Source organism: Thamnophis elegans, chromosome 12, assembly GCF_009769535.1.
Source record: "Thamnophis elegans isolate rThaEle1 chromosome 12, rThaEle1.pri, whole genome shotgun sequence".
NCBI classification, from domain to species: domain Eukaryota; kingdom Metazoa; phylum Chordata; class Lepidosauria; order Squamata; family Colubridae; genus Thamnophis; species Thamnophis elegans.
Genome location: NC_045552.1, coordinates 26,586,023 through 26,600,682, shown reverse-complemented (window position 1 = coordinate 26,600,682; position 14,660 = coordinate 26,586,023). Strand labels below are relative to the sequence as shown.

At 44.8% G+C, this 14,660-nt stretch overlaps 1 protein-coding gene across 1 annotated transcript in view; it reads left to right on the top strand.

The window, feature by feature from the left end:
* Positions 1 to 14,660, top strand: part of ADGRB2 (adhesion G protein-coupled receptor B2) — a 256,805-nt gene that overhangs the window by 131,543 nt on the left and 110,602 nt on the right. The window contains 2 exon segments of the mRNA XM_032227776.1: positions 1,690 to 1,791; positions 9,423 to 9,529. Of these exon segments, the coding sequence (XP_032083667.1) occupies positions 1,690 to 1,791; positions 9,423 to 9,529 (209 nt within the window).

Below are 14,660 nucleotides of genomic sequence, written 5' to 3'. Positions count from 1 at the left end.
GCATGAGACAGGTAGCACATGAAACCACGGTCCCTCCAGTTTGTGGAAAATCCTCTCTCCACAGAACCAGTTCCCGGTGCCCAAAAGATTGGGGGCTGCTGTTCTAAATGCTGCTGAAATAAATTTAAAAGCCATATAATATTCTGTTTCCTCCTTTTCTTTTATTTCTTTTGTAAATTTGTCCATCTCTACACACTCTACCATTCTATGGTATGGAATGAGTGGTAGAAATGGCTAGAGGACAGGTGTAAAGCTTAAGGAAAGACTAAATGAAGAAGACACAGGAGTTAGAAATTAGCAATGTATAGGTAGAGATGAACAAACATGTATAAATGGAAAGGGTACATAATGAAGGATTGTAAATTAAGGAATGTATATAATAGTATCCTATGTATAGGCAAAGAGAAATGGAAATAAGGGGGGAGAAGTGTATTTACAATGTATGCATACCGAGGTGGAAATGTTGTACAGAAGGAAATTGCAAAAAAAAAGGTCTTTTTTTTAAAAAACAAACAAACAAACTGCTTAATAAAAATATTTTTAAAAAGAAATAAATTGAAAAGCACATTTTAAATTAGATATGAGAAATGAGAATTGGTAGGGAAAAAATACAAGATAATTCATCTGCACCAGGGACGTGCAGTCAGGGGAGGCAGGGGAGGCAGGGCCTCACCACTGTCATCATGAGAAAGAAAAACAAATGTAAAAGGAAAAAGGCTGAGGTAGTTGCTGCCAGAGTCACAGTGGATGACTCTGCTTAGTGCTTAACTGCAGGAGGAGGCGAGAGAACCACGTGCCTCCTTTGCTCTATCTTTATGATCACTTGAGCAGAGTTAAGCAAGGGTTAAAAGGTGAAAAATTCCTTATGCAAAGGAGGCACGTGGTTCTCTCGCCTCCTCCTGCTCTGGCAGCAGCAGCTTTTGCCTTTTTCTTTTTACATTTTTTACATTTTCATCATGACAGTCAAGAGGAGAGTTGAAATCCTCTGTGACACAGCTGGAAAAGGTATGTGGGTCCTGAGTCGGAGGGAGGAATTCAAAATTATTGTAATTTGTAAGTAATTTTTTATTGTGAGTAATTTGTATGTGTGTATGTGTATGTGCATGTGTTTGTTTCTTCACTTCACTCAAACAAACTCTCTCTCAATTTGAGAGAGAGTTTGTTTGAGAAGAGAGGGAAGGGAGGGCAGCTGGTTTGAGAAGAGAGGGGCAGCCCGCCAGCAGAGGCGGGTCTTTTACCCGCCTCTGCTGGCGGGCTGGCGCCTTCTTTCTTTTGCCTGCTGTGCCCCCCCTTCCCTTTCTTCTCTCCCTCCCACTGGGAGCCCCGTCCTGCTCCCCTCTCCCTTTCCTCCTCCTCCTCTCCCCTTTCTTCGCCGGCTGCCGCCTCACCCCCTGCCTCCTCCGTCCCCACCGCTGTGTCCAACAGAGGCATCTCACATCTATGGCGGACATAGATGCGAGACGCCTCTGTCGGGGACAGCAGCGGGGACGCTGCTTCTCGCCGCCGCCGCGCTCTTGCCTCACCAACCGTAAACCTCACTGCACGTCACTGATCTGCACGTACTTAATTTGGTGATAGACCATTGCATCTGCTGTCCTTCTTTCCTCCATTGTCTTATCTTTGGGCTAACTTTGCTAGGTGCGGGTATTTGTTCTGCTGCCCTACCAGTTCCCTCTTCTCTCCTTCCAGCCTTCCACGAGATGTGCAAGGATGAGTCCATTGCCCTGATGACTTGGAAGAAAGCTGCAGCTGGTGAAACAGTCTACAACAAATGCCCATCAAATGCTACAGGTAGGTAGATATCTGGGTAGAGATTGACAATGTAGGTTCTCCAAATTAGAGCCTAAAACATCACAGAGGACAATTGGAAACGTGGGGAGGATGTATGATTGAGACCCCTTTTCTAAATTGGATTGCACTCTGAAAATAGAGAGCCACGTTAGTTGACTTGAATGGCAACCACTTTTTGGATTCTAGATGTATTGGACTGTTGGTCCCATCAGGGTCAAGGTGACTGGATTAGATGGGAGTTACAGTGCAACCCCATATTTTCCCCCTTTATTGAATACTTCAAAGAAAATTACATATACAAGAAGAAATAGGGGAAAAAAGTAAAATAATATAATGCAGATAAATGAACTGGGGACTTTAAAATGTCAGGGAGGTCTTAAATATCATTAACATTGTGAATAATTAAATATACCATATAAATCATCTTAAGAGACTAAAAACTCCTCTTAAACCCAAGCTAAAAATGACTAGCAAAGACCACCGTCAACATAATATAATTTGAATAAAATTGCACATTGTAGTAAATTCGAATCCATCTTAATAGAAATCTGTTTGGATTTAGATGAATTATACAATTGAAACACAGATTCCATGCACAAATAAAACCTCAGGTTGGATGTAGTACTACCACTCTTTAATTTAAAACAAAGCCTCAGAACGCTTCTTACTTGAAGTTGCAATCTCTGATATATCTCAGAGGTGCTTTTTCAGGAGGCAACTGGACTACCTTGCTTTTTTCTTGAAGACATTTCGCTTCTCTTCCAAGAAGCTTCATCAGCTCTGATTAGATGGTGGGGAATGGAAGGAATATCTGATAAGATTCCTTTTCAAGTAGGAAGCAATTCTAGATGTTGAACAGTAGCAATACCAGTAAAAAGAAGACAGAAGTTGGTTATCTGTACCAACTGGTTTGCTTACAATACAACCCTGGTCAATCTTCCTTCAATTTATTGTAGGTCATTGTCATTCTTCCTTCTGAAAGGAATTTCCAATTTTGCTTCTGACCTTTGGTTTACAATAACCACAACGGAACATTCTTGTGGAGTTGTGCCTTGCCTTCCACCCATCACCAAAATTTACTGAATTAAAAAATAATTGATTTCCCATCTTGGGGTGGGGGGAAGCAACTATTTTCAATTTTCTGATTTTGAATTTAGAGAAAGCTATACTTTTTGCAAAGGGACACGGTGGCTCAGTGGCTAAGACTCTGAGCTTGCCGATCAGAAAGATCTGCAGTTCAGTGGTTCAAATCCCTAGTGCCACGTAATGGAGTGCACTCCCGTTACTTCTCCCAGCTTCTGCCAACCTAGCAGTTTGAAAGTACGTAAAAATTGCAAATAGAAAAAATAGGGACCACCTTTGGTGGGAAGGTGACAGCGTTCTCTGCGCCTTCAGCATTTAGTCATGCCGGCCACATGACCATGGAGATGACTTTGGACAGTGCTGGCTCTTCGGCTTTGAAACAGAGATGAGCACCACCCTCTAGAGTCGGGAACGACTAGCACATATGTGCGAGGGGAACCTTTACCTTTATACTTTTTCCAAGCCTTCTTTTTCAAACATGATTGCTTTGACCCACGATGAAAGGCGGCATATTGAAAGAAGCAAAATTCTTCAATATAAACATTCCTACTTCATTATGGGAACAGGACTGACCTGAGTGCCATTCAAGATGCCACTTTCACCTTGCATAGAATGGGGCTAGGTTACCTGTGGGACCACCTGTCCCTGATGGTTTCTGCCAGGCATCCCTGTCAGGTGCAAGGAACCAGCATGACTCTATGAGTAGGTCAAACTAGCACCTTTATTGTTGTTCTCTTTATAAGAATCTCACCAAACGAACTGTGAGATTTTCTTGGGAACAGGCAGATGAAGACTTCAGGAGTCTGGCCTCTTTCACTTCCTCCCATGGAGTGACTCTAAGTCAACCAGCCTCTCCCCCCCTGTTGTTGTGGAATCTCCCCCTGTGGTTTTGTGGAATCCTCTGCTTTATCTGGAGATTCTACACCACCACATCTGCAAGCAATGTCATTGTTGAGCCCCAGGAGGTGTACCTTCTCTATTACATTAACTGTCTTGTAGAACAGTCCCTGATGGCCACAATTCTATTAAGCTTTCATAAGCTGTTCCCCTAAGCCTTGTGCGGGGAACGTTGATAGATTTAACTGAGTTTTTGTGTGATAAATTGCTAATGACATTTTTAGGGGCCACGACCCATTTTCTTATGAATCAGAGCAAACATAGTTTGGTTATGTTTTATGTCCCTTTGCTGCCCAGAGTTCCTTGTATTGATGGAAAACTTTATAAATTTGTTAAATAAAGAAATAGAAAGCTCCATACTTCAACTAAAAAGGAATAGCTTGGTTTCTATCTTATAAGAGAAAAAAACAAACAAACAGGCTATAATCAAATGTTGGGGGACATACTCCAAATAAGGAAACTCAGTCTGCCCTGTAGTGAGATGGGCAGCCAATAAATTTAATAAATAAAATAAAAAATAAATGTGACATGAAAAACAGGTAGTTCTTCATCTTACAACAGTCCATTTAGTGACCGTTTGAAGTTACAAAGCCATTGAAAAATGTGACATGACCATTTTTCACACTTAGGTGGTTGCAACATCCCCATGGTTGCATGAACAAAATTCAGACCCTTGACACTTGACTCATATTTATGATGGTTGCAGTCAGAGGTGGGTTGCTCCCAGTTTGGCCGAATTGATAGGGGAATTCAGGCTTGGGGCTCAGAACCGGCAGCGACCCAGGCCTGCCACGCCCCCGAACTGGTTCCCTTGCTGACGCTGGCCGATGCCATTTTGATTTTTAGTGACTGCATGTGCGCAGTTCACTGTAAATTTTTCTGTGCATGCACGAAGAACAATTTTCATTGAACAGCGCATGTGCATGGAGCACGGGTTGCGAACTGGTAGTAAAACTGGTGGCAACAAGTGGTAAGTTTCAAATTTTTTAAAAACCTATTCTGTAGGTGTGGCCTATTTTGTGGGTGTGGCTTGGCCATTATGTGACTGGATGGGAGTGGCCAAATTGTAAAATGTGGTGAACCTCATTTAACAACGCTCTTGCTTAGCAACCAAAATTTTGGGCTCAATTGTGATCATAAGTTCTCTTTTTCTTTTTTTCTTCCTTCTTTCTTATCTCCCTCTCTCCCTCCCTCTTTCTTTCTTTCCTTCCTTTCTTTCTCTTCCTTCCTTCCTTTCTTTCTTGTGTCTGTGTGCCTCTCTCTCTCTCTTTCTTTTTTTCCTTTCTTTCTCTTCCTCCCTTCCTCCCTTCCTTCTTTCTTTCTTGTGTCTCTCTCTCCTCCACTTACTTTCTCTTTCCTTCTTTCTCTTTCTTTCTTTCTTTCTCTCTCTCTCTCTCTTTTTCTATCTATCCCTTTTCCTTCCTTTCATGCTCTCTTACTCTTTCTCTTTCTTTCTCTCTCTCTCTCGCCCCCCCCCCCCGGCTCTCTCTCACACACACATACCTTCCAGTTGGTGAAAATTTCTGTTTTGCCAATTGGGAAGCTGGCAAAGAAGCCTCATTTTCCCTGGCGCCCACAGCTCTCGGAGGAAGGAGGCAGGCAAGTGAGCCCTGGGACTCATCTCTGTGTCCTTCCTCAAGAGCTGGCTTTGGAGATGGCCAGTCTCTCCCATCACTGTGCCCTTCACTTGCCTTTCACCTGGAGGCTCTGCCAGCTGGGTGCCTGCCATTTAACCTCCAAAGAAAAGCTCAGGAGAGATGCACAAACGGCCGCCTGGCTCCCGAGGAGGACTCTGGACACCGGGGGTTGCGGTGGCGCACGGTATTGCTGCTTCTGCTGCTCCTGGTAACGCAGGCTTCTTGGAGAGCATTAAGTTGCAGGCGCAGTGGCACACCGATTCCAGCAGCTGCATTCTCCCTTGAAATTTGCTGTCCCGGCAATCCGGAGGGGACATTCTCCCAGTGACGTCTCAGGTGCTCCCACCCTTAGCCAGGAGGGAGTGAGGACAGCTGGGTGCAGTTTGGCACCTCCCGGCTCCCCTCAGATCATCAGAGGGCCTCACATTCCTGCTCACTCGCATGGCCTGCGTGCTTCCAGCGAGAATGGGAAGCGCGGGGATCTTAATGTAGTAGGGCGGGGAGGCTGGAGTGGAATATTAAATAAATAAATTTGGCTTCACTTCCTTGCGCGGCAAGAGAGAAAGTTGCCTGAGATGCCGCTGGGAGAATGTCCCCTTTGGGTTGCTGGAACAGCAAGTTTCAAGTCAAAATGCAGCTCAGGCAACTTTCTCTCTTGCCACGCAAGGAAGCAAGAAACCTCTGGCTGGGTCCCTCACCCTCAGAGGGAGGAAGGGCCAGTTGGGAGAAGGGCCTTGGTCCTGCTGCCTCTGGCGGACAGAGCTTTACTGTCCCATGGTGAAGATTCCATCCCTCATTCCAGAGCCTTCGTAATGGCGGGAACTTGTTCTCACTTGCCTGGGATTTTGCAGAGGCTCCCCACTCTGGGCCTGTAATTGTGTGGGGCATGTGCATGCCTATGTTTTCCACGGTGTGGGGCTGTGGCCAGAAGACAAAGAATGCGAGGAGGCCAGTGGGGCCTCATCCTTCTGAAGAGAACCTATCCTCCAAGAGGGCAGATGTGGTGGCATGCAGTCTTAGGATGTTCTGCGGAGCTCCCCCAGGGAAAAATGGTGCGGGCTATGGCTTTTTAACCAGGCGGCTGTCAGAGAGAAGAAGGCAGCGTGTCCCCGTGGGCTTGTGCAACAGCTGAATCCTTGCCTCCTGTTCCTTCTTCCGCTGTTGCACAAGCCCACATGGTGTGTGCTGCCCTCTTCTATCTGACAGCCACCTCATTTCCAATTGGGAGGGGGGAAAATCCATCTTTTCCGTCCCTCTCCATGGATCCCTGCCCCAATTAGAAATGAGGCGGCTGTGAAAAACAAAGGCAGTGCAACCTGTGCAGCATGTACAAACAGCAAAAGAAGGAACAGGAGAGGAGTTTGGCTGTTTGAAAAGCCCTGCGTGGAACTCCTCTCATGTTCCTTCTTTTGCTTTTTGTACATGCTGCGCGGGGCACGCTGCCTTGTTTTTCACAGCTGCCTCGTTTCCAATTCGGGCGGGGATCCATGGAGAGGGACGGAAAAGATGGATTTCCCCCCCCCATTGGAAACGAGGCTGTCAAGCCAGCCTCCCTCAGCAACTAAGAAAGAAACCACTTAACTCCATTTTGCAGAATTAAGAGTATTTTTACTGGTTATGAAAAAATAGCAGCTAAGCAAAGCAAGATCTGAGGCAAAAGCGCACGTAATCATAGATATCAATATGTGACCCAAACCCCTCCCCCTGGTAACCCCATCCTTAGTCCAATCTGCAAATTCCTCAGGTGTCATGTGAGTTCCATCTTCAAAAAACATCATCAGGTAGATATGCAGGACAGTTGGCCTTGGCAGGCCCATCCACTATCTCCAACATGCGCAGTAGATGATGAGAACAAAACTCCCTTTTAACAATCTCTCCTGTACTTAAAACTTCCCTTCCCAAATACCATGCCTTCCCCTCCCCATTTCAATGACAGCCGAAAGGAAGTAGCGAAACAAAGGCTGACATAGGCGGCTGTGAAAGACACGGCAGCACGACCTGCGCGACATGTACAAACAGCAAAAGAAGGAACAGGAGGGGAGGATTCGTTGGACAAGCCCCCCCCCCCCACTGCTCTCTCCTCTGACAGCTGCCTCATTTCCAATGAAGAAGGTGGGGAATCCATGTGATTTCCTCCCTCTGTGATTCCCCACTCTCCCTCCTCACGCACGCCAACCAAAACCTCCTGGAAGGCTTCTGCTGGCGGGCGAGTGGGGAGGGCAGGCCAGAGGAGGGACCATTCCGATACCAGGCCCCCAGACGTCCTGCTACGGGAAGGCATGCTAAATTCTTTCAACCAGTACATGCGTCCCGGACAGGACCGGCTGAAACCCACCTCTGGCAGCAATCCACCCCTTGTTGTAGTGTCCCGGGTCATGTGATCCCCTTTGCAACATTCTGACAAACAAAGTCAATGAGGAAGCCAGATTCTGTGTTACAAACTTAACAACTGCAGAGATGTAACATGTAACAACAGTGTCAAGAAAGGTCACAAAATGGGGCAAAACTCATTTAACAAACAAATAAATTTACTTAGCAACAGAAATTGTGGGCTCAATAAGTTGAGGACTTGTATATAATGAGATTGTACTAGGATCTTCTCTCTCACTTGAGGTTGGCTTCCCCATCTGACTCTCCTTCCACTTAAAATACTGCTAAGGTCACAATTTTCAAACTCTCACACTCTCCAGAGCTATAAACACAATAAATAATAAACACTTTGAAGAAAGCAAATTGGAAATATATTTTTTTGTTTCTTTCCCTCAGTGATGTGTCAGAATGGGGATGATTATTTAGAAAGGCAACAGCAGTATTAGCATGGAAGCTGGGAGAGTCAGGGCATTCAAAAAAGGTTGGGTTGAATTTTCACTTCAATTCTTGCTTATTCTATACTTGAAGTTGAAAAGCATTCCAAATAAAGTGTAATACAGTGGATTGCTGTTTCCAAAGAATTTAGGTTTTCCCATAGGCATTTCTTCCATAGATCCTATTCACTTCCAAGGGCTTTGGGTTGAAAATGTAATGCAATACTGCATTTTCATTTCTTTTCTTTTCTTTCTCTTTCTTTCTTTCTTTCCTTTCTTTCCTCTCTTTTCTTTCTTTCTTTTGTTATTTGCAACTGAAAATGCTTTAATAAGGCAATTCAGGCAGAGAAAGGCATGCTAAATCTACCTGCCATAAAAGCAAAAGAATGTGCCCAGTTTACAACTGAGGAACTGAGGGTCTGTTGCTAAGCCTTCTTATTAAATGCACACCAAATATCTGCAAGAGTCAAGGATGTCCTCAGAGGTTCAGAAGAAGTCAAGATGGTGGGTTCCATATGCAGTCGTGGCCAATGTCTTGACACTCTTCTGAACTCCCTTCTCCCTAATAGGAGTTTCTTAATTCCTTAACATCTGGATTACAGGGCAGGTGACAAGCCATTAGGGTCACTTCAAACCCATCACTCTCCAACCCAACCACTGAGCAATAAGTGACTGAATTGGATGGGACTGGATCAGGGGTGGACTGCTGGGGGTTCGCAGGGGTTCGGGAGAACCTCTAGCTAAGATTCTGTGCAGTTCGGAGAACCCCCAAATCCCACTCCTGGCTGGCCCTGTCCACCCCGCCCTGCCTAGGAGTCCCCACGTGGCCCGTTTTGGATGTAGTTAAGTGCAGGGCTTGCACAGAGGTTTGGAGAGGGTGAAAAACATGCCTACTCTACTGGAAGTTTGGGAAGGCTGAAAACGGGCCTATTTCCAGCCTCCAGAGGGCCACTAGAGTTTGGGGGAGGCTGTTTTCGTCCTCCCGGAGGCTCAAGGAAAGCCTCCAGAGCCCAGGAAAAGCAAACACACACACACACACACACACACACATTGTGGTGCAAGAGACCAACTAGGCCACATCCACCATGGCCACGCCCACCCAGCAATCAGGCAGAGAACCCCTTGCTAAAAATTTTGAAGCCCATCCCTGGGCTGGATGTACTGTCCTTTTGAGTGATGGGCTTAACTAGTGACTTGCTTCTTTTTCTAGGATCTGCCAGCCGACAGTGCCTGCTCAACTCTCACGGTGTGGCTTACTGGAGTCTGCCCAGCTTCGCACGCTGCATTTCCCATGAGTACCGATATTTACATCTTTCAGTAGGTGCAAATTTTGGCAAGGCAACTGTGGCCCCTGGAAATTCCCTCTTCTGTATCCCTTGACCCACCTCCTGCCTGGTTCAGAGAAGGGCTTGGCATGGTGAAAGAGGGGGAACAGAATATTGGGCAAAATACATAAAATGTGTAATATCCAGCTGTTCTTCTCTTTGCAATAGTGTCAACATCCAATGTGAATGGAGTCAAGATATGAACTTGCAACCTGGAATGAGCGAGGAATTTTTTTCCTTACTGGGATCTGGGGTTTTGGGTCTACCTAGAAAGGAGGGTTAAAACAGCCACACTCCTACCTTGGATAGTGTTTTCCCCCCTATATTAAAAGAGAATTGAAAGTAAGCACATGGGTGCATATGTCAAAAAGAAATTAAGCCAGGAAGACAGCAAAATTTCTGGAAAGTGTGCTGCATAGTGTGCTGTAGCTACCAAAAAAGCCAGTACAGTTCTAGGCTGCATAAGCAGAGGGATAGAATCAAGATCACATAAAGTTTAATACCGCTTTTTAATGCCTTGGAAAAGGCCACACTTGGAATCCTGCATTCAGTTTTGGCTGCCACGATGTAGAAAAGATGTTGAGACTCTAGAAAGAGTGCAGAGAAAAGCAACAAAGATGACTAGGGGACTGGAGGCTGAAACATATGAAGAATGGTTGTGGGAACTGGGTATGTCTAGTTTAATGAAAAGAAGGACTAGGAGAGACATGATAGCAGCCTTCCAATATCTCAGGGGCTGCCACAAAGAAGAGGGAGTCAAACTATTCTGTAAGGCACCTGTGTAGAACAAGAAGCAATGGGTGGAAAGTAATCAAGGAGAGATTCAACTGAGAACTAAGGAGAAATTTCTTGACAGTCAGAACAATTAATCAGTGGAACAAGTTGCCTCCAGAAGTTGTGAATGCTTCAACACTGGGTGTTTTTAAAAAGATGTTGAATAACCATTTGTCTGAAGTGGCGTAGGGTTTCCTGCCTGAGCAGAGGTTGGACTAGAAGACATCAAAGGTCCCTTCCAATTCTGCTATTCTATTCTAAAGAGAAACCTCCAACTCAAAGGCAAGAACCTCCCTCAGCCACCCAAGTGATATCTTTGACTCATGACATAATTGTGTCATATTGAACCCACAATTCCGGTCATAAATTCCGATAGTCATAAAATGGACCACCAAATTATTATGCCTGATTTTATGACTTTTTTGTGATGGCTCTAATGCAAACACCTTGGATGCTAAGCAAATGTCATGATCATTAATTGAACGCCAGGGTCATTAAGCAAACACCATGGTTGTTCCAATGAATCCATTGTTCACTATGGGTGTTTTTTGCCGGAGACAAGAAGTACATGCTGGTTTCTGGCAAAAACAACGTACACTGCAGTCTAATGACTGTTGGTGGGGAGGGGGCAGATGTCAGAACATCAAATGCTGGGCAATTGTAACTTTGAACAGTCACTAAGTGATCATCCATAAGTCGAGGATTACCTACAGTCTTCAGGCAGCAAGAGACACCCATCAAATCCTGGAGCTGTAAAACTGCTCAGAGCTGAGAGCTGGAGGAGGAAGAAAGAGTGCTCTGCCGTCCCACTGCTATCCCTTTACAGCTATTTCTATTCATACTTAATCTCCAAATCTCTTTCTCTGTGTTCTGTTTGAATGTTCCTATTCCCATGCTTGTAGCCGTGTGTCTCATTATCTTAAACTATTTCTTTGCTCTTTAAATGTTTTCTTTTCCCCATAGATCTTCAGCTCTTGTAGCTAATCTTGGTCCATTTGCACCTGAAACCAATTTTTCCCTCCTTTGTAGGTGGTCATAGACAGTGGTGGGATTCAGTGGGTTCGCACCTATTTGGGAGAACCAGTTGTTAACTTAGTAAGCAGTTCAGAGAACCGGTTGTTGGAAGGAATCCAGAGGTGGCTTCCTACCGGTTAGGCTCGGTTCGGCCAAGAACCGCCAGTGACCCAGGCTAGTCATGCCCCGAACCAGTTCCCCGGTCACTACCATCACCAACTTTTTTTGGAGTTCTGCACATGCGCGGAACAATTTCCATTGAACTGTGCATGCACACACAGCATGCATACAGCACGCATACAGCGTGTGCCAAGCGTGCACATGAGTGAACCAGCAGTAACGCCAGCTAAAACCCACTCCTGAAGAAATCTCCTTTTCTTTTTTACAGGGCTAACCCTGTAAGGAAGGCAGGAAGGCAACATTCAGGTGTTGTTTCTAGCCTGATCTTCATTGCCCTGCTTACAGAAACTGCCTCTCCAGTTAACCGTTATTACATTGTAACAGCTAAGGCGGAGCGCCCATCAATGTGAGTGACATTGAGTTGGCCACACACACACAGTCACTTGACCACTCAGGCCCACCTACCCAGCTGGTCATTAGGGCAGAGAACCAGTTGTTAAATTATTTCAATCCCACCACTAGTCATAGAATAGCCTTTTTTCCTCTTCCTTCTCCAATCACTCATAATCCTCTGTTTTTGGAGCTGTGTCAGGTCCAACGAACTAGGATGTGCATGCAGAGCTACCTCTGAGTACTTTGCCTATAGACAGAAATTGTGGGAGAACAAAGCAATTATCTTCATAATTATTAAATTGTACACTGTGAATTGCTTGGAGGGTCCGCCTTCCCTCTTGTTCTGAATTCCAGAAATTCTGAGTTTCTTTGTCTTTGCTGCCTGGGAAAGAGCCCTTCCCTCCTGCAACTCTGGACTCTATTCTTCCACCAGCTAGTTCTTTGACCTCTAGACCTAGACTGCTACAGGAAAATGCCCTTGACTGGCCTTTCAGGATTTTGTGGGATTTCAGACAGTAGTTGGACTGTCTTCCTCCCCCATCACTTGATTCTGTCTCTCCATGGTCTTGCAGCTCTGAGACTTGACACAATGCCAAATAATAGCATTGGAAGGGACCTTGGAGGTCTTCTAGCCCAACAGGAAACCCTACACCAAGGGTCTTCAAACTTGGCAACTTTAAGACTTGTGAACTTCAACTTCCAGAATTCTGGGAGTTAAAGTCCATAAGTCTTAAAGTTGCCAGGTTTTGGAACCCCTGCCCTATATCATTCTGGAGAAATTGATTTTCGGGCTCTTCCTGAAAACATCCAGAGATGGAGCACCCACAACTCCAGGAGGCAAACTGTTGTTACTCTGCTTAATTGTTATCATGGTTGGGAATTTCTCCTTAGTTCTAGGTTGGATCTCTCTTCAGTGAGTGAGAGAGATCTTCTGCCGGTTACTTCTTATCCTGCCCTCTAGTACTTTGGATAACAAATCGAGCCCCTCTTGTCTGTGACAGCTCCTCAAATATTGGAAGAGCCTTATTTTCTTGCTGCCTGAAGTCTATTGAAGACTGCTAAGATGTCCTGATGTTGGGTTGGAAGTTTCTCTGCTGTCTTCTTGGCTGCTGTTTTGTCTCTGCTGCCTTCCTAGTTTAACTCCTTTCTTGACACACAAATACTTGCTTTCAGTACACTTTTTGCAAAACCAACCACACTATAAAAAAGATGTTGAGACTCTTTAGTGAAGAAGACATGGGGCATGGGACAGTTTTAAACCTCCTCCCAATGTACCAAAATCCTGTATCCCAGGAGAGAGAGAAAAAATACTTGCTAATTCCAGGTACAAGTTGACTCTTCCATAGATGTTCAACACCAGAATTCCCTAAGCAGGGAGAATTACCACTTCCAGTCATTTTCTCAAAATCCCATATTGATGCTTTGTCTTTCATGCACACACAAACACCAATCTAGAGAATGAAGAGGATCTTCTGTAGAGGATCAAAGATGCAGTGGCTCAGTGGTTAAGACGCTGAGCTTGTTGATCAGAAAGTTTGGCAGTTTGCCGGTTTGAATCCCTAGTGCCATGTAATGGAGTGAGCTCCCATTACTTCTCCCAGCTTCTGCCAACCTAGCAGTTCGAAAGCATGTAAAAATGGAAGTAGAAAAAATAGGAACCACCTTTGGTGAGAAGATACGAGTGTTCCATGCACCTTCTGCATTTAGTCATGCTGACCACATGACCACGGAGATGTCTTGGGACAGTGCTGGCTCTTTGGCTTTGAAATGGAGATGAGCACCACCCCCTAAAGTCAGGAATAACTAGCACATATGTGTGAGGGGAACCTTTACTTTTACTTTACCTAGAAGATCAGGTTTATCACCCTCCTTCAAATCCTCACATAAAACCTAGTTCAATCAGTAACTGGTAGCTGGTTTTAAGATTGATTTTTATTAGATTTATATCTTGTCCTTTCATTCAGAATCAAAATGGTGTACAGTACTTCCTCCTTCCATATTCCCCCTACAACAACCCAGTGTGGGAGATTGGGTTGAAAGAGAGACACTTGTTTGAAGTCACCCAGGAAGTTCCATAGATGAGGGAAAGCTCGAACCCAGGGACCCCTGCTCTCAAACCAGTTCCTCTCACTACATTTTAACTGGCTCTCCTTCATGCTATGATAGAAAATAAGGATACCTACAAATACTCTGGCAAGAAAGATGAAGGAACCGGTGTTAGGAATTATTTCATCAAGTTAATATTGGCTGAGCAGTATAATCCCATGTGTGTTGATTTCTCAGTAAATTCTCACAAAGGGAAAATTGAGGTTTGTGTTAATCTGCCTGAGCAAGGAAGCTGTGCTCCTTAGCTGAGTTGCCAAAAGTTGCTTACCTGGACAATCTTACTAATTCAGGTCTTAAGAAGTAGGGAGAAAAATAAAGATCTTGCCTTAGGGAGAAAATTGAAGAGATCCAGTAACCTTGTATTTCTCCATTTCTGCTGAGTTGTTTCCTAGGATTTTCTCTCTGTAATTTGTGGCTAGAATTTAAGAAGGGCTGCTTAAGCTTTCCTATAGAAGCTCTTGAAAAGTTTTAATCCCTGACCTATGAAGGTATTCATAGAGAGTTGAAGTTTTGGTATGGAGAAGTCAATCCTGGCTCCCTTTCCTAAACGGGCAAGGATCCAAATCAGCTAAACAACTTCCAGGACATTAAGGTTCAGCTTATGCTAAAATTCAGTTTTCTTTATATGCTTCTGTGGAGGTCCTCTTTCCAAAGTTGGGGAGAAAGAGCATCTGGTGCTAATCAGCTGGTGCAGAATCAGTTGGCTTCAAAGGGAG